Source organism: Halyomorpha halys, unplaced genomic scaffold (genome assembly GCF_000696795.3).
Source record: "Halyomorpha halys isolate HHAL.00 unplaced genomic scaffold, Hhal_1.1 Scaffold207.1, whole genome shotgun sequence".
Lineage (NCBI taxonomy): Eukaryota > Metazoa > Arthropoda > Insecta > Hemiptera > Pentatomidae > Halyomorpha > Halyomorpha halys.
The window spans coordinates 299,929-319,141 of record NW_027104696.1 but is presented as its reverse complement, the minus strand read 5'-3'; the positions used below and the strand labels follow the sequence as shown (position 1 = coordinate 319,141).

At 31.2% G+C, this 19,213-nt stretch overlaps 1 protein-coding gene across 2 annotated transcripts; it reads left to right on the top strand.

Moving 5' to 3' along the window:
- Positions 1-6: 6 nt before the first annotated feature.
- Positions 7-16,888, top strand: LOC106679484 (serine/threonine-protein phosphatase 6 regulatory ankyrin repeat subunit A). Of its 2 annotated transcripts, XM_014418675.3 has the most exons (3): positions 7-882; positions 3,673-3,821; positions 10,147-16,888. In XM_014418675.3, coding segments are annotated over exons 1-3 (5,787 nt in total). In that variant the 5' UTR covers positions 7-881; the 3' UTR covers positions 15,784-16,888. The 2 variants fall into 2 exon arrangements, with proteins under 2 accessions (XP_014274161.1, XP_014274159.1); XM_014418673.2 differs by lacking the exon at positions 7-882 and having other exon boundaries at positions 3,049-3,821.
- Positions 16,889-19,213: the final 2,325 nt, after the last annotated feature.

Here is a 19,213-nt window from a genome sequence, read left to right as displayed (position 1 = left end):
CAAGTTCACCTATATAAAAACTATAATATTAAGTGTGTGCTTGCTTCAGAATATTATTAAGGAGCATTTCCTGATTGCAATAGAAAAATAATTAAATAAATTTACTTTAATTTTTAAGAAAAATTTGATAGCTTTTGTTCGAAGAATGACTTATATGTAACTTGAATGCTTTTCTTATTATAATGTAGAAAATATGAGAAGTTTTTTGTTCCTGAAAGTTTGCGTTTTTATTGCAAGAGTTTGTTGAATAATGCAAAACCGTGTGTTTTAGTGATTGAGGAAATAGTTTCACTAAGGCTACATCTAAATAGGCTCACTAATACTATTTTGTATTTAAGTTTGTAGTAGTTGCTAGCAACTTCTATCTAGATAGATTCCTTGCATATGACAACTTATCGTATCATCATCTTGTTAATTTGAAGATCGCCTAGGTTGTAAAAAGGTATGAGGATCTATGACGTCTCTAGAATGTAGTTTTCTTCCTGGCTTAGATGTGTATATTGCCAACTTGAGCTTGATGATTTCTGTTAAATGCCTTTGATACAAGGATCATGATGATGAGATAGTTCAGATGCACGGCATTTAATAATGGTGTTTGAGAAAGACCCCACAAACATTTTTGAATAGGAATTCAAGATACTGCCATCAAGTAGCAGCTATATGAAGCAGTAGGCTTTGGTAGCCATCTTGGCTTCTACGATAGAAGAATGAACTGTCTCAAGAGTCACATCGTCTTTTTATGAACATATGAGTGACTAGTTCTTCACCGAACTCAGGCGGGAGGGACGGAGGAAGGATGAGAGAGAAAGAAAATATAGTAGACGAGAACAAGAATCTGCACCATCAAATCTCAAGCAAATACAATACAACAATCATTAACAAGTAAACCACAATATCTTATACTATTATGTAATATCATTTAATTAATTCAATAATCAACATTATTTATTTATTTACAACACTTTGGCTTAATAACATATAACCATTTTTCTTATATTTCAATAAGATAGATTATCTTTTACAATTGATGGTGTGGAGTACAAACTTTGGAAGTTATAACAAATCTCTTCGAATATTGGAAGTGATAATGCGTAAGTAATTTCATTTTCGTGTGATGAATATTCTACTGACAATGTACGTTACTCAGGATAAATTTAAATGAAAAGGATATAATATTTTTTTTTAATGTGATACTTATTTTTCTAATTCTTGTAATAAGATTATGGTATTAATAATTGATGAGTTATTCTTCACCCACAATTATCTTTTGAATGAGCAGCTACATCGTTTCTGGAGACGAAAAGTTTTTAAACTCAGCTAAAACATTTTATATGTATCATAATATTCAGTTATTATTGTTTACAACTTTTATACACGGAAGCCTTATGTAGTCTTATTTTAATCTGTAATAAGCTGGCTAAATACACAGAACTAAAAAGTAAGAATGAAAAAATCAGTATTTGTCATTTACCATTACAAATTTAGACGGAATAACGAACAGCGGGAGATGGAGTGGAAACCCATCTTAAAACAGCATCAATGTAATTTTTTTATTGAAAAAAAATAACAAGCTTATTCTAGAGATTTTTTCTTATGGTTACTCAAGACCACTGATTACTAATATTCCAAGGATATTCGTGACTTGTGTTTACTTGTTCTTTTTATTACATTGAACTTAACTCTTCACGTGCTAAGCTATGACCTTTCCTAACCGCATATTTTTCTGTTTTAAGCTACAAATTTGATATAAAAAAAAAATTGGCATACATGCATGATTCGAATTTCTGTCGAGGTTTGCCTGAGTTTGAAGCTTAATAAAACGAAAATACGACTTGAAATAATCTTCATAGTCGACCATTTTCTAAATTCGAATTATTGTTCAGACAATTGGAGCACAAAATAGTTATAATAGGTAAGGTCGCTGTCTCGCTGATTCTGAAAAAAATTTTAATCCCCCTCCCTTGCCATTTCTGGCATACGGGGTGCGGGAGCAGTGAGGTAGTGCGCTGGGGTTTGCGCATGCCACTGCTCCCAAAGATCACCATTTTTTTTGTTATTCTTATATTAATTATTTAATAAATAATTACAAAAAATAAACAATTTTTATACTACGGTGCAACCCAACGCTAGGTTTAGCGCCATACTGATGGAGCTGCACCTTTTCCACTGCATTCGTCTGTGTTCCTCCTGCAGTTACCAGGCTGGTTCAGCCCTCCTGGTCTCAGTCTGGGTCAGCTAACTTCTCTTCTGATGGCTCGCCGATGTTGGGTGGTCAAGCCCTTCCCATTGTGAAATGAGTTGGACTCACCACCCGTAATGAACTCCCTGAAGAAGGGATAATTCTTTTCTTCCATCTAACTGGGAAAGTCCGGCTCGACAAGGGAGAAAATCGCGGTCTTTCTTGACAGAAATTATTGATGTAAAATTACGTAAAGTATGAACGTATAAACTAATCTAGATATCTTACATAATTACAATGTGGATAATATTGGCTATGTTAAAACATGTATTTAATAATTGTATTAATTTAATTTTTCTGAAAAATAAATACTTATTAAATTAAACAAAAAAAAAATTGGAAGAAGATAGGTGACCATATGAAGTACATTGTAGGAAGAAAGTCCAGGTGGCGGTCAACAAAGTGGAAAATAAAATGTATACATAGTTAATTGAATAAGTAGGTATAAAATAACATACATCAATATGTATACATATATAACATCAATAGGTAGTATTGAATAAAATAACATAATTAAGGAAATAAAAATAAAAATGAAGTTATATAATGCAAAGAAATATGAATAAATTAGTTTATTAATAATTTAAAAATTAAAATTATGGAAAGAAAAATAAAATTGAGAGAAAGATTAGCTGGAGGAATATTTAATATTAATGGTGGAATATTTAATATAAATTTTATAGTGATTTTTATTATGATACGTTTATTTATTAATAGCATAAAGTTATCAAATTCATAGCTTAATTACACTTGAATGCAAATGATTTATTATTCGTATTGAGTAATATATTATTATGATACGTTTATTTATTTTTTTGTTGTAAGATTGTCCGAGTGGCGGTCAATAAAGGTACAAAATAAAAATATTTATTGGTAATCAACGCTTCATCCTACTTTTCAGGGCTTCTTCATGGTTAAATGAGTCCAAAATACAAATATTGTGAGATGTAACGAGAAAATATTTCACTAATCCCTGACGAAGCCCTGCAAAGTGAGGCGAAACGTTCGTTACCATTAATTAGTTTGTTCACTATTTTGTACCTTTATTGACCGCCACTCGGAAAATCTTTCAACAAAATAATAAATAAACAAATCATAATAAAAATGACTATAAAATTTATGTTAAATATTCCAACATTAAGTATTAAAACTAATCTAACCTTTTCACGAATTTCTATTCCTGTTCTGTCAAAAATAATTTCTAGAAATTTTAATAATTTAATGATGAAAAAAAAGTCATTAATTGCGATAAAACCTTGGTCAAAAGGCATTTTATTGGTTTCGGAACTTGCCAAAATCATAAATGGTGCTATTTATCAAATAAATAAAAATTTTTAAGTGTGGTTCGAGATTATGGTCCATGGAAAGGAATTTGTTTCCATTACTGCGTTTTACATTATCGTATAAACTGAAATTAGGAATGACGATTACAGTGTTGCTATCCTTGACGTGGTGGTTACTGGACAAACCGGTGGGCTTATTCTGCAACAGGCCCAGCCAGCGAGAACATCTTGAACTTCTTGCCATGTCCATCTCTAAGACCTATCTTTTCCTATTCACTCTACAACTCCTAGCTCTCTCTGTAAGTATATATCACTGACTATGTATATCTCACTGAACAATACCATTACTTCAGGCATTTGAATTGTGAACTATTAAATTAAGTTTGAAAACAAAATACTTGTATTTAGCAATGGTGATTTCATTAAACTTGTTCATTAAGCTCCTTTGTTTTGTTAGTGACAAAATTAATAAAAACTTATATTATGTTGGAACTATTTTAAGTACAATAAAGTAGGCTAGAAACTCTTTATATTATGCTTATGATCCTATCTGAGAAATACGTTTAATACAAGAAAATATAAAAACATTTAAATTAAAAAAAATATATAAAAAATATAAAAACATATTGTAACTTGTTCTACTGTCAAACCAAAGCAGATATATGAAAATAGTATTTTAAAATATAAAATTTTTATATTCCTATTAAATGTATTTATTTACTGTTATGTACAATTATGTAACAAGAAATACGAAAACATACCAGCCAATACGATTTTTAAATATAAAAATAATATTAAAAATTTTATATTGCTATTTAATTTATTTATTTAATGTTATGTACAATCATGTTACAATAAATACAAAAACAAACTTATGAATAGGTTTTTTTAAATATAAAAATTATAATGATATAAAGATAGTTGATCATAGATATATCAGAGGAGATGTTCGGAGGGGGGGGGGGCAACAGAAAAAACACAAATAAACAAACGAATTATTTATTTGTGGCGACGTTTCTACCTGATTTTCAGGTCTATATCAGAGCTATAATAACAAAAAGACAACAACCATCATTCAGATAGAAAAATAAATAAATAATAGATTAAAAATTTGGAAATATAATAATGTATTTATTTTATTTTAATTATATATTTTTATTATGAATTTTTTATCTTTTTGTTTTTATAGACCTGATGAAGACCTGAAAATCAGGTCGAATTGTCGGCCCAAATAAATAATTTGTTTGTTTATTTGTGTTTTTTCTGCTGTCCACCCCCCTCCCCCCGACCATCTTCTCCCCTCATAAAAATTATATACTTATTTTATTACCGCTAAGTTATAAATGGTAGAGGATGAAAAAAGGAAAAGAAAATGAAGTCACAGAAGTTGTTTTTTTTTGTACTTTTGACTTTAATTTTGTTTTATATTTGATGAAAAAAAAAAAAAAATAAAATTTATATAATTGAAAGAATGGACAAATTAAGCACATTTAAAGAACGATAAAAAGCTAGAAAAAAAATTAAAATGTGTAGAGGAAGAAATAATAAGTAATAAAAAGGGAAAAAAATCATATATAACTTTAGCACATAATTAAAACAAATAATATACAATAATTTACAAAATTTTATGCTGTGACTATTTATATTAATAAGATTTAAAAAATAGTGTTGCTTACTAGTCATAACTATACTGTGTATGAGTCAACCTAATAAAGTTGGGCACCACATTTTTAAAAATATGTTTTCCTCTTTACTATCTAACTCATGTTTAGATTATACAAGTGATAGTTTTAAAATATTGGACTGATTGGACTGGCTTTAGCAGCGTACCATTCCAGGATACCATTTTCAAAAAAAATTAAAAATTAGAAATTTTTCAACTTGATTTATTTTGAGCATTTTTTTTTTTCTCTTTGATGTTCATTGTTTATATAATATTCCATAACTTCTCAGAATTTTATACAAATCTTACCTTATTACAACCGTTGGAGAGATGGATTATATTCTGTTTTAGCTCATACTGTTAGATTATACTAGTCAAAGCAATAATCTAAAATATATAATGAATTATATTTCTCTTATTAATTTAATTTGTACTATACTTGTCAGGATGGGGAAATCATATTATAAAAATAAATAATTATAACAAATAATTATAATATTAAGAATAAATTGGACAAATGTATCACAAACACAAATAGTACAATGGGAGTCCATTAAAAAGGGAGTTTTCTCAATCCAATTTTTGATTACTTTAATGAAAACTGTGTATAATTACTAGTCTAAACTGATGAGTTTGAAAAGTATAGGTAGGGCGATTAAAAAATAGCGGCTGTTTCAAAACCTTAAAAAAACATTCATATGTCTGCCAACACTCAAAATAAAGGAAATTTAACTTATTATAAAGTAGTTTATAACACTTATCTTCGTAGAGGTAGTAGTTTTTATGATATTCGCATATGAATATAAATTTGGCAAATGAAAATTTGTCCAATCAATTATAAATTCATTTATTTTAGAAACTTTCATGAAAACTACTGTTCCTACGAAGGTAAAGATCATAAACTACTTTATATTACATTAAATTAATTAATTTAATTGCTAATAGACATCTGTACGTCAAGTGGTTTTTGAGATATAGATTTTTCAAAATAAATTCACTAACTACTGATCTTTCAGTACGTTCCATACAACATTTTTATGAAATTTGGCTTTTTAAAAGGCTATATCTCGATAACTATTGAACGTTAATTAGGGCTTAAATTTTAGAAAATTTACTCTACTTTAAATGAGGCTCTCTTAGATTTTTTATATTGTTGTCGTAAAGATATAGAGCTCCGAATAAAAAATTAATTATTTTTAACATTTTTAAATCGCCACCACTTTTTATTCCCCCTCCCTACACTTGGGAGACTCATCAATTTTAACTTGTAATTATAACTAGTTTTCAATAGAGTAGTGAAAAATTGGGGTGTAATAACTGCCTTTTTTCTCCTCTTGGGCATTCTTACTAAAAGGAAATGATCTAAAAATAGTACGTAGCATATAAAATAAAATTTATATTATATTTCAAAATATATATAAATATAATAAAACTTGAAAACAGAATAAAACATACCTTAAAATGATCGGCGGGAACCAAAAATGTTAGCATGTAATTATTAGCCAAAAGATGCTATAGTAAATAATCATAATTTTTAATTTTAAAAAATCTACGTATATAAAATGGAATGGTTCGAATCTTGGTTCAGGAAAAACTTTTGTAATACTGGACCGATTTAGATGCTGATTTTTCAAAATGTTTTCTGCCGTCATGGGAAGGTTTGTGACTACTGTAATCCTTTCGCCCGGATTGACAAAGCTATGAACAGAATTAAACATGTTGGGTCCATATTTCAGAAAGTATTCATTTTTTTCGGTTATTATATGCCAAGCGATTTGTCTTTTTCAATAAGAAAAAACTATTACTGATCCCATTAATTGATTTTATACTCACAAAAAAATTATAACAACGTTATATATAAAGTTCACCTACTTTTTTTTTACTTTAAAATTTTCTTAGTAGAAAGCAAATCAGGTTCGTTTTTAGCGTTTTCTGAAACCCTGGAATTTCATATTCAAATAAATTAAAAATTAGAAAATTTCAACTTGATTTATTTTGAGGATTTCATCTCTCTCCTCAACCTTTCATAACCTCTCACCATTTTATCTGAATTTTACGTTCCTACAACAGCTAAAAAAGCAATGTCCGCTCTTCTATAACATCATTTTTTTCATTTTATATCAACACGATTTTGATTGCCTACATTTTTAAGTTAGTAGTTTAATTCCCAGCAAATAAAAAAAAAAAAATTGAAATTGGAATATTATCAGCAAGGTTGCTGAACAAGTTGAAGGTTTCCATCCTGTTTTTAATGATATGGAATTTTATGAGGTTCTTTAAAAAAATTGTCTTCATTTTGTTATAGCTTGTACTCTAATAATGTGTTCTTTATCCTCTATCTGGAGAACAATTTCAAATTTTCGTCACTGTGGTTTTTAAAATAATAATTGTAAATATATATAAATTATATTTGATAGTTTTTCGACTGGTTGCTTAGCTTTGGTCGATTTTTTTTTTTCATATTCGGCGAGTTTGCCGTGGATACGTAAGAACTGTTTCGGTGTCGCTTTTGAAGCATCCGTGTTTTTAACAATTGTTAGATTCACTAATTTCTAAGAATGCAGTTTCCACTTCCGAGTCCTTGGAGGACGTATTTCTGTCCAATTCTATATTATTTTTGTCCATATCAGTTGAATAACAAAAAAATAATAATAATAAGACAGAAATAAAATTAAAAATTAAATTTTATAAAAGTAGACTATAAACAACTTTTAGTCTTACATCCCCCTCCTGTTTGTCTTTTATGCATTTATATGCAGCACTAAGGACCAGAAAGGGCAGAACACTCATTAGCCTTAAAATATGAAGTAACTTCAGCCTTCAGCTGAAATCTTCCTTTTGTATGAAGTTTGTTTTAAAGTGTATGCAACACTGTATTTTACAATAAAATGTAATTCTTTAGGTCATTATTCAGGCCAAGTTCTTTATCTCGTAGATGACGAATAAGACGCACATCTCACCCCGTGTGGGTAGAGTCTTAGGGAGCTACATGCAACCGATGGTATAATTTTAACCAGTGCTGCTAACCAAAAAATACCCTCTTAGCGCCTTGAAAATACCTGTTTTACCCGAAAATTACTCACCACTTAACCCGTTCTTAGATAATCGTTTTAACTGTAGCTGTATGATTGTTACGGCCTTGATTGTACTGTCGCACTAGCTCTGGCGTGATAGTTGATAGTTAAAGTAATGAAATGAAGCGATGGTTTCGTTAACTATCGTGTGTATATATCTTGACAGTAAACAATCATACAGTTTTAGTTATTGCGACCAAAGTCGCTGCCCCTATCATAGTGTAAATGTTTGATAGTCACAGTTATAACAGTATTGACTACCTGGCCTGACGTGATAGTTGATAGTGCAATTAATGTCCCGGACTAACTATCAGGTTAACTGCCACACTTAACCGTCATAGATATACCCTTTTTCGATCAATAATCTATGATCAGATATAAACCACAACTATTGTTTTCACAAATACATTCCTTTTATTAATACTTCAAGATTTGGTAGTCTTTTCGAATTGATATATGTTTTTTTAATTAATAAGTAATGACTTTTAAGCTTGCTGTTCAAATAATTAGAAATACATAAATTTGAGGAGGAACATTGAAATCTTAAAGGTTAATTAATAACAGTACAAAAATTTCTATATTTTTAGCCGAAATTTTCGTCCTACATACTTCATCCTTAATGTAAACAGTTATACTAGAAATAGAAATTATATTTATAAGTATAAATCCAACCCGGGTCTCAAAAACAAATTTATCTGAGACCTTAAAATTGTATCCGCTCCGAGCTCCAAAAATACAGCACCGGGCCCAAACAAAATACAAAAAACAAATTGACCCAAGGTCCAAAATCTATATTCATCCCATGCCTCAAAAATAAATCAATCCCCATGATGTCCTAAAATTCGATACTTGTTAGTGATAGAAAAAGTATCTAATGATTAACAAAAAGGACTTAGTCGAAGGGCTATTATGACACTGCACTAGCACACCTATATATAAAGTAAAAACATTTTATCCGAAATACACAATTACCCGTTAAGGTAACCAATACCCGAAAATCGGATAATTACCAGCTAAGCAAGAGCACTGAATCTAACAGACAGAACAACAGTTCTTACCAATATGTTCACTGCTTCCTTCATAATATATATGTATCCTAACAATTATATGTTGTTGGGATTTTAATACGATTTACTTATTAAAAATACAAAATTTTCTAAATGTGCACTAATTTATTTATTTTATAACTAATTTTTTCTTCCTAATAATAATGTTATAGTAGTGAACAAAAAAATGATTCCTCCCCTAAATTCGTACCTCGTTTTATTATAGCACGTTACCAAACGTCAAAAAGTTAAAACGGCAAGACTTTTCTTAGAATACCCACCTAGCATTACAATGTTAGTTGCACTATAGTGTAAATAATTTTTACATTTAGCTGTAATTACATTAGCTTTAAGTACATTTAATGTAAATAATTGATACATTTTGTGGTTCAGTTTTTTACAGTTGGCCCATGAAACCTAGCAGATATTTTTTTGAAGCGTGTACTTTTAATTTATTTTAATATATGACATAATTTTTTATTATACTTGTGCTCGTTTAATGAATCTTATCCGAAAACTAAAAGTGATGAAACAAATCAGGCTGTTATAATTCACGAGTTGTTTTACATTTTTTCATTTCCTAATTTTTCTATTTCTTTATTTATTTCTTAAAAAGTAATATCAGGCCTCAGGCTTTTTTTTTATTGTTATTTTATTATAATTACATATCGATAACAAAGATTTAAATGTTTTGCATCGAAGCGGCTCACTATAATTACACCTATGCCTCACGTTTACAATATCAGTTAAAACTATATAGTTTATTCCATGTACATATATAGTGGTATACAATAAATGAAGATATACTGGTTCCTTTCATTTTGTTTTTATGTTATTTCAGGTGAAGAATGACGACCCAATATATAATGCACTCCAAAAGGGAGATGTCAATGTTGCTGAGGAGCTTATCGACCAGGCCGCTGATGTTAATATTAGAGGATCTGATGGTCGCACACCTTTACATGTCGCTGCAGAGGAGGGGTATGAATCTATAGTGAATTCATTGTTATCTAAAAATGCAAGTGTAAATGTCAGTGACGATTTCGGTGACACCCCGATACATCTAGCACTTAGTAATAACAACTCTAACATTGCTAAGATACTTATCAACCACGTTGCAGATGTTAATATTAGAGGATATGATGGTAGGACACTTTTACATATCGCTGCCGAGGAAGGCTATGAATCTATAGTGAATTTGTTGTTGTCTAAAAATGCACGTGTAAATATGAGAGACAATAACAATGAAACTCCAATACATCTAGCACTCAATAATAATAATTCCAAAATTGCTAAGATGTTGATGGACAACGGTGCTGATGTCAATATGAAAGGGCGTTCTGGTCGTACGCCTTTACATATAGCTGCTTCAGAAGGTAATGAATCAATAGTGAATTTGCTGTTGTCTAATACTGTAAGTGTAAACGTAAGAGATAATTTCGGTGATGCTCCGATTCATCTAGCACTTAGTAATAATAACTACAATATTGCTAAAATACTAATCAACCACGCTGCTAATGTCAATATTAGAGGATCTGATGGACTTACTCCTTTACATATCGTTGCGTTGGGAGGCAATGGATCATTGGTGACTTTGTTGTTGTCTTTAACTGCAAAAGTAAACGTAAGAAATTATTTCGGAGATACTTCACTACATGCAGCACTTAATAATAATAATTCCGAAATTGCTAAGATACTAATAGAAAACGGTGCTGATGTCAATATTAAAGGGCGTTACGGTCGTACACCTTTACATATCGCTGCTTTGTTAGGCCATGAATCAATGCTGAATTTGTTGTTGTCTAAAAATGCAAGTGTAATAATAAGAGACGATAACAATGACACAACAATACATCTTGCAGTTAATAATAACAACTACAACATTGCTAAGATACTTATCGACCACGGTGCTGATGTTAATATTAGAGGAGTTGATGGTTGTACACCCTTACATGTCGCTGCTGAAGGGGACTACGAACCTATAGTGAACTTGTTGCTGTCTAAAAATGCAAATGTAAATTTAAGAGACATTAACAATGACACTCCAATGCATCTGGCAATTAATAATAATAACACCAATATTATTAAAATACTTATCGACCACGGTGCTGATGTTAATATTAAAGGATTTGAAGGTCGTACAGCTTTGCATATCGCTGCCGAAGAGGGATACGAAGCTATAGTGAATTTACTGTTGTCCAAAAATGCAAGTGGAAATATAAGAGACAATAACAATGACGTTCCAATACATTTAGCAATTAATAATAATAACTTCAATATTGGTAGAATACTTATACAACACGACGCTGATGTCAATATTAGAGGATCTTATGGTCGCACACCTTTACATATCTCTGCTCTGGAGGGCTATGAATCTATAGTGAATTTACTGTTGTCTAATAATGCAAGTATAAGTATAAGAGACAATAATAACGACACTCCAATGCACCTAGCGCTCAATAATAATAACTCCAACATTGCTGAGATACTCATCGACCACGCCTCTGATGTTCATATTAAAGGATATAATAACGAAACAATGCTCCATATCGCAGCTGAGAATGGCCATGAATCTGTAGTGAATTTACTGTTGTCCAAAAATGCATCCATAAACATAATAGACAATAACAATGATACTCCAATACAGCTAGCAATTAATAATAATAACTATAATATTACTAAGACACTTATCGACCACGGTGCTGATGTCAATATTAATGGGCGATATGGTCGTACACCTTTACACATCGCTGCTCTGGGAGGCAATGAATCAATGGTGAATTTGCTTCTGTCCGTAACTGCAAATTTAAACGTAAGAGATAATTTTGGTGACACTCCGATGCATATAGCAATTAATAATAAACACTTAAATATTGCTAATAAGCTTATCAACCTGGAAGCTGATGTCAATATTAAAGGCTACAATAATCAAACAATGCTACATTTAGCAGCTAAGAAGAATTTTATAAGTATCGTTAATGCTCTATTGTCCCAAAATGCAAGTTTGAATATAAGAAACGATTACAATAACACTCCTATCCATCTAGCACTTTATAGTCGTAGACATCATATTACTAAGACACTGATCGACCACGGAGCTGATGTTAATGTTAGAGGATCTCATGGTCGCACACCTTTACATATTGCTGCCCTGAAAGGTTTTAAATCGATCGTGAAATCCCTATTGTCAAGAAATGCTAGCATAAGTATAACAGACGATAAAAATGACACTCCTATACATCTAGCACTTAATCATCGTAAACCAAGCATTGCCAAGAAACTAATCGACCATGGAGCTGACGTCAATATTAAAGGAAGTTATGGTCAAACAGCTTTACATATTGCTGCTGAGATGGGTTACAAATCTACCGTGAACTCGCTATTGTCCAAGAATGCAAATGTAAACATAAGAGATGATAATAATGACACTCCAATACATAGGGCACTTAAACATAATAACCCTAATATTGCTAAACTTCTTATCGACAGCGTAACAGATGTAAATATCAAAGGACGTTTTAACGATACAATCCTACATATAGCTTGTAAAATGGGCTACGAATCAATCGTAAATTTGCTTTTGTCAAAAAATGCTAGTATAAACATAAGAGCTAGGTTTAATACTCCAATTCTTGAAATACTTAATTATTATAACTCTAATATTGCTAAGATATTGATCGCTCACGGTGCAGATATCAATATCAAAGGATATCATAATACGACCTTTTTACATAAAGCTGCTAAGATGGGCGACGTAACTATGTTAAATTTATTGCTGTCCAAGAATATGAGTGTGGACGTAAAAGATCAGATTGGTAATACTCCTTTGTATTCGGCAGTAATTGAAAACATGATCAACTCAACCAAATTTCTTCTAGATCGCGGCGCCAACGTCAATAGCCAGAGAAAAGATGGAACGACACCTTTGATGGTCGCTGCTTGGAATGGTAATGAAGCTATTGTTAAGTTACTAATTACAAGAAATGCTTCTTTAGAAATAAGAGATAAGGTTGGCAATGCAGCTATACACTATGCAGCGTTCAATGGAAACACTAATGTGATTAAGATGCTTCTTGGCAACGGTGCAGATGTTAATGATAAAGGAGAAAACGGCAAAACACCTCTCAATTTCGCAGTTCAAAAGTACGATGAAAATTCAAGGAACTCACTCATTTTTGCATTTTCCGAATTTAAATCATTAGGTTCGAGTTATTTCAATACTTCAATATGTCCTGAAAAAGAAATAGTCGCTGCTATGAAAACTCTGGTGGAACATGGAGCCCAAGTTAATTCGCTGAATCTTCTAGACCAAACAGTGCTCCATGAAGCTGCTGCTATAGGTTATGGACGGGGTGTAGGCTATCTTCTGTCACAAAACGCCGATTTCAGTATCGAAGATTACGTTTGCTTCACCCCTCTCCAATGGGCAGCAAATAACGGAAGTATAGATGTGATCAAGACCTTGTTATTATATGGGGATGACGTCAATAGAAAAGGTTGTAATAATGTCACAGCTTTACACCTAGCAATCAAAAGAAATGACATTGAGTTACTTGAATTTCTTTTGGCTAATAATGCTGATCCAAATGTGATAAGCGAAGACGGACGAACGACATTAGACTTGGCTTTTGATGCTTTATCTGAAGAAATTATACAATTACTCCTTGGTCATGCAGCATCAGTGGAAGATAATAGTTTTTTAGGATCAAAGATTCTTTTCGATGCGGTTTCATATAAATTAGTGAAATTCGTAAGGCTTCTATTGGATAATACTGAAAATTTAGACACCTATCCGACCGTCATTCTGAATCATGCCATTGGAACGTGGTTTTCAGAAGGAATAGAACTACTCCTCTCTCACGGAGCAAACGTCGTGGAGAAAGATATTCATGGGAATCTCCCCCTAACTTCAGCAGTTTTGTCAAGAACTGCTGATTATGTAAAATTAATTTTGGAAACTGGAATGAGTAGCATTGCTAAAAAGAATTTCCAAAGTTTCTTGGATGCAGATTGTGACGTGAAGCTTCTCACCTCCAAAAAAAACTTGATAGAGATCCATAACGTGTCAGCATTGCACATTGCTTCCTACCACGGCCTCACTCAAGTAGTAGAACTGCTGATATCATACGGTGCTTCATTAGATGTTAGGGATAAACGGGGATATTCGCCACTCCACTACGCTTGTGAAAATGATCATAATGATGTTGTGAAATTGCTTTTGAATTCTGGATGCAATAAAAACCCAAACGATATGAACGGAACAATTCCACTGCACATCGCCTGCAAGCGAGGTCTGTTTGGGATCGTGGAATCACTACTTTCCGATCCACCAGCTGCTATTGACCAAGCAGATAATAGTGGGTTCACTGCACTTCATTATGCTGCTATGACCGGATCTCTGGAAATAGTCAAGTTGTTGCTTAATCTGGGTGCTCATGAAGAAGTTAGGAATATCGATCTCAAAACGCCACTGCATTTAGCTTCCCTTGCAGGCCATGTGGAAATTGTGAAGATATTATTAAACGCAGGAGCAGAAAAGGATGCACCTGACGTTGATGGAATGACGCCATTACATTATGCCGTAAAAGAAAGATATCCGAACGTGGTGGAGTTAATTCTTGATTCGGGAGCTTTTGTTAATAGTCGAAACATAAACGGTAGTACACCGCTTCACCTGGCATGCGAATGGCACAAGGATAACGGGAAAATTTCAAATGATTCCGAATCCGAAGGATTTGAACCATTTCAAATTAGGATTTTTAATCTCTTAATGAGGACACCTGGAACAGATTTGCGTGCAACTGACCTTAATCTAATGACACCGCTACACATTGCTGCTAGAGACAATTCCTCAGAAGTTATAGTTTTTCTCATTATTTCTATGGCTGACCCAACGAGTACAGATGCATTGCTCAACCAACCAATTCATTATGCGGCATTAAATGGCCATTATGAGGCAATACGCAATTTACTTCGCTACCGGATGAGAAGAAGCCAAATTATATCTGTGAATATTAATCACGAAACTCCTTTGTTCTTAGCTTCTAGAGAGGGACACACAAAAGTTGTAGCATTCCTCTTACAGGCTGGAGCAGAAATTCTTCAACCGGACAACAAGGGGAGGACTGCTTTGCATTCCAGCGCTGGCAGGGGTCACTTAGGAATTGTGAAACTTCTTCGCCAAGCTCTTCTAAACATAGATAAGAAAGATGAGTGGGGTTTCTCAGCATTAAATTACGCTGCTTCTTGGAAAGGACATCAAGAAGTTATAAAATATCTTTCGACTACCCAACTAAACAGCACATTGTCGTTTTATTTCAACAAATCAAATCCTTTTGAACCAAATATGGAGAACCAAACATTAATACCAGTGGAAAAGATTCCCGGTTCAAATCAAGGAATCCGTTATTCTTTTAAGGGAGATGCAGGAAAGATTTATTTTACAGTAGAATCAGAAGAATATCGTTGGATAAATTGATGAAAAAAAAATTAAACCTTGGTATATGCTAGTTCTACTCTTTATTTATAAACAAAACTTTTTGTTTATATTTAAGTTACTTTTATTTTTAAGAAAAAATATACAAATGTATTTTTAAATACTTTCCTTTCTAATTTTACTCACTATAATGTATGGTTTATGTTACATCACACTTCCTTTAAAAAATAAAATGTAGCTAAATTTTGAAGTGTGTGTAATAATGAAACAAAGAAACTGTAAATATATATATTGTAGTATATACAAATATACTAATATTTAAACTTAAGAGTATGTTATAACACAAAAACAAAAAAAGTAATTTATATTTTTTCATAACATTTTGGTAGTTATTGGGTTTTTAACAGTGTATTGGAAGAGATTACAAACGAACTCATAACTTCATCCACAGCATTTCATTATGTCAGATTTTATTATTATTTTCTTTTATTTAATTTTAACTAACATGTAAAACATAGTTACAATAATAAGAGTAGAGAAAAAAAAAAAGAAATATATAAATGTGCACAATAGAAATATATAAATGTACACGTTACAAATTTCTTGTTTCTATAGTCAGCCAAAAACAGTTTTGTTAGAACAAATACATTCTTCAACTAATTAATATACAACTACAAGTACGTAGTGTATTTATGATTAAAAACTATTACAATTAAAACATTATTTACAATAATCTATTACAGGGTGTTCTACATTGTTATTCAAACTCCAGGTTTGAGCCAGAACTAAATTGGTTTTGAAATAGAGATATGGTTGCTTTGGTTTTTCCAACACGTAACCGTTTTTGTTTTTTTTCAGTACTGGTAATCAGTCTGTTATTTCTATTTTGTGTTTTTTCTGTTTCTATTTAGTGTTGTTAATTGTGTGTTATGTATTTATGAGGTTAGAGTAACATGAATTTAAATTTTGTACGTCCGATTTTTCGTGATAGCTCGATTCTTTCATTTTGCTATCTACAAAAATCGGATGTACAAAATTATACATATACTCTCGTAGTCTCACATTATTTTTGAAAAAGTAAACCATTTTTTTACACTGTCATTTGTATTTAAATTTTTATACGATGTAAATGTATAAGACATTCAAACATAAAGCCCTTAAATATTAAAATTACATATTTAAGGGCTTTATGTTTGAATGTCTTATACATTTACATCGTATAAAAATTTAATACAAATGACAGTGTAAAAAAATGGTTTACTTTTTGTAAATAATTTAATTTTTATTTATTTATTTAATTTTTATTTCATTTTACATTTTAACGCATGCTTGTGTTGAAAATAATAATGGAAATATTGTATTTTTAAATAAATTTTGATTATATCTGAATAGAGATTATTTGAACTATTGTAACAATAAGACAGTATAAGATTTGCTCCATGGCTCCACTTTTTGATATAGAAGCTATCTATACTTTGTATTGTAAGAAAAACTAAAAAAAAAAACAATTCAATAGCGGCATAATTATTAATGCCGATGAAATAAACTGAACCAAAATGTCTTGAAATCTTATTTTTAAAAGATCCCTAATGAAATGTTTGGGCAGTATAATCCCTCTCGAAGTACCAACAATATATCATCAATAAATGTCTTTCCTATAAGCCTTAATATGTCTCCTATATTATCTTGATGTCCTGGATGAACCAATCTCTCTGTTTCTCCCTGAAACCCTTAAGTTTTCTGGAAATCCACCAAATGGCTTTCAAAAAAGATAATTTAATAATGATATTAACACCATGTTTTTCAAAATTATAAAGCACTTTGGTGAATATTTCTGGATATTCACTTCAAAATCAGGTACTTCAAAATCAACTCGGGTCGCAAGGTGTGGAATTTTCTTTTATGAGATTGTTGATTAGTGGTCCATCAAAGATGGTTTCAATTTATCCTAGTGTCCAATATTCATCTCGTTGTTCAAGTAGTTTTTCAAAAGATGCATAATAAGTTTTTTTATCAAAGTCATTTATATTTCTTGGAAAAATTGAAACTTCAGCAATTTTATGACTAAGTATGAAGATAAAAAAATAGATAAATTTTATGAACAAAGAAAATTATGAGCCCACATTTCCGAGGTAAAGTCAAGCCATTTTTCGGTAGCTGAAAATTTGTGTGAGAAGTGTATTTACAGAAGCAACTAGTTTATAAGTTTAACGTGTATCATGAAGCAATTATATGTGCATTATATGGAAATGCCATTTCTTCTTAATATTTTAACAACTCACATTAGTTGATATTGAGAGCTTTCGTTTTGCTTCACCTCTAGCAAATCTCGTCACTGCAACTTGTAGCCGAGATAGGAATAATGGAGCCCGTATCATAAATAATTTTATCGATTATTAATTACTAATTTTCCAACAATAATTGATTATTTAGTCAAAAACAATTGTTAAAAATTTAGAGAATTTATATAAGAAATAAAGAAAAAAGTTATTACAATAAAGCATTCTTCTGTTTGGAACTTCCACAAACTTGAGTAGTACTATTTTTCAAATAAATTTAAATGTTTCTAACTTACTACAGACAAAAAAATACCTTCATCAGACATCAGTCAAAAGACCGTTTTCCTTAGTTCCTTCTTAAAATAAACCAAATGCTGCAGAAGTGATTAATTCGACCCATTCCCACTACACCCCCTAATATGCAAACCCTATACATTCATGAGGCTCAGAAACAAAAAAAAAATGTTCCATACCATGGTCCACGGAAAGAAATTCCTACTCGATTACTTCGTATTAGATTATCGCAAACATTTAAATTAAGAATGCCGAAGGCCGTCCTACTGTCCTTGACAACACAGAACTGGACTGGCTGCCTTCGCAAAACTGGACCAACCAGTGCGTTTATTCTGCACCAGGCCCAGCCAGCGAGAACATCTTGAACTTCTTGCCATGTCCATCTCTACGATCTATATCTTCCTGTTCACTCTACACCAGCTCGCTCTCTCTGTAAGTACATATCTACTTGCTAAACAATACTCATTGACTTTGGTATTTGATGATATTGGTGATTTGATTGTACTATAATTGAAATGGATTTGAGAACGAAAATGTAAAAAAGTTCTATTCTGGCAATGATGATTTTATCTTTCCTATAACTATCATTGCTTTTTTGCTTTCATAAATATATAACTTAAAAAATGTTGTAATTGATTTTTATAAGTACAAAATCGCATAAACCAATTTCCACGATAAAATAATTATTTACTTAATTCCTGGGTGCATCAAACTCAAATGTTTCTAAAAATTTGTATATTCTGGTCACCAACAGGTTTTGACGGAAAGAATGTTATCAAATAAAACGGTCCATAAGTTTTATCTCAAATCACAAGGTATAACTTACACCAATTTTGCATTTAATGGTTTAAATGAATATTAAATGAATTTTAAATAATATGAAATTACAAATATATATA

Excerpts from the sequence above, each read along its gene's own strand:
- LOC106679484 (XM_014418673.2), top strand. The coding sequence starts at position 3,600 with ATGGAAAGGAATTTGTTTCCATTACTGCGTTTTACATTATCGTATAAA. Across the intron at positions 3,822-10,146 it reads TACAACTCCTAGCTCTCTCT|GTGAAGAATGACGACCCAAT; the intron begins GTAAGTATATAT and ends ATGTTATTTCAG.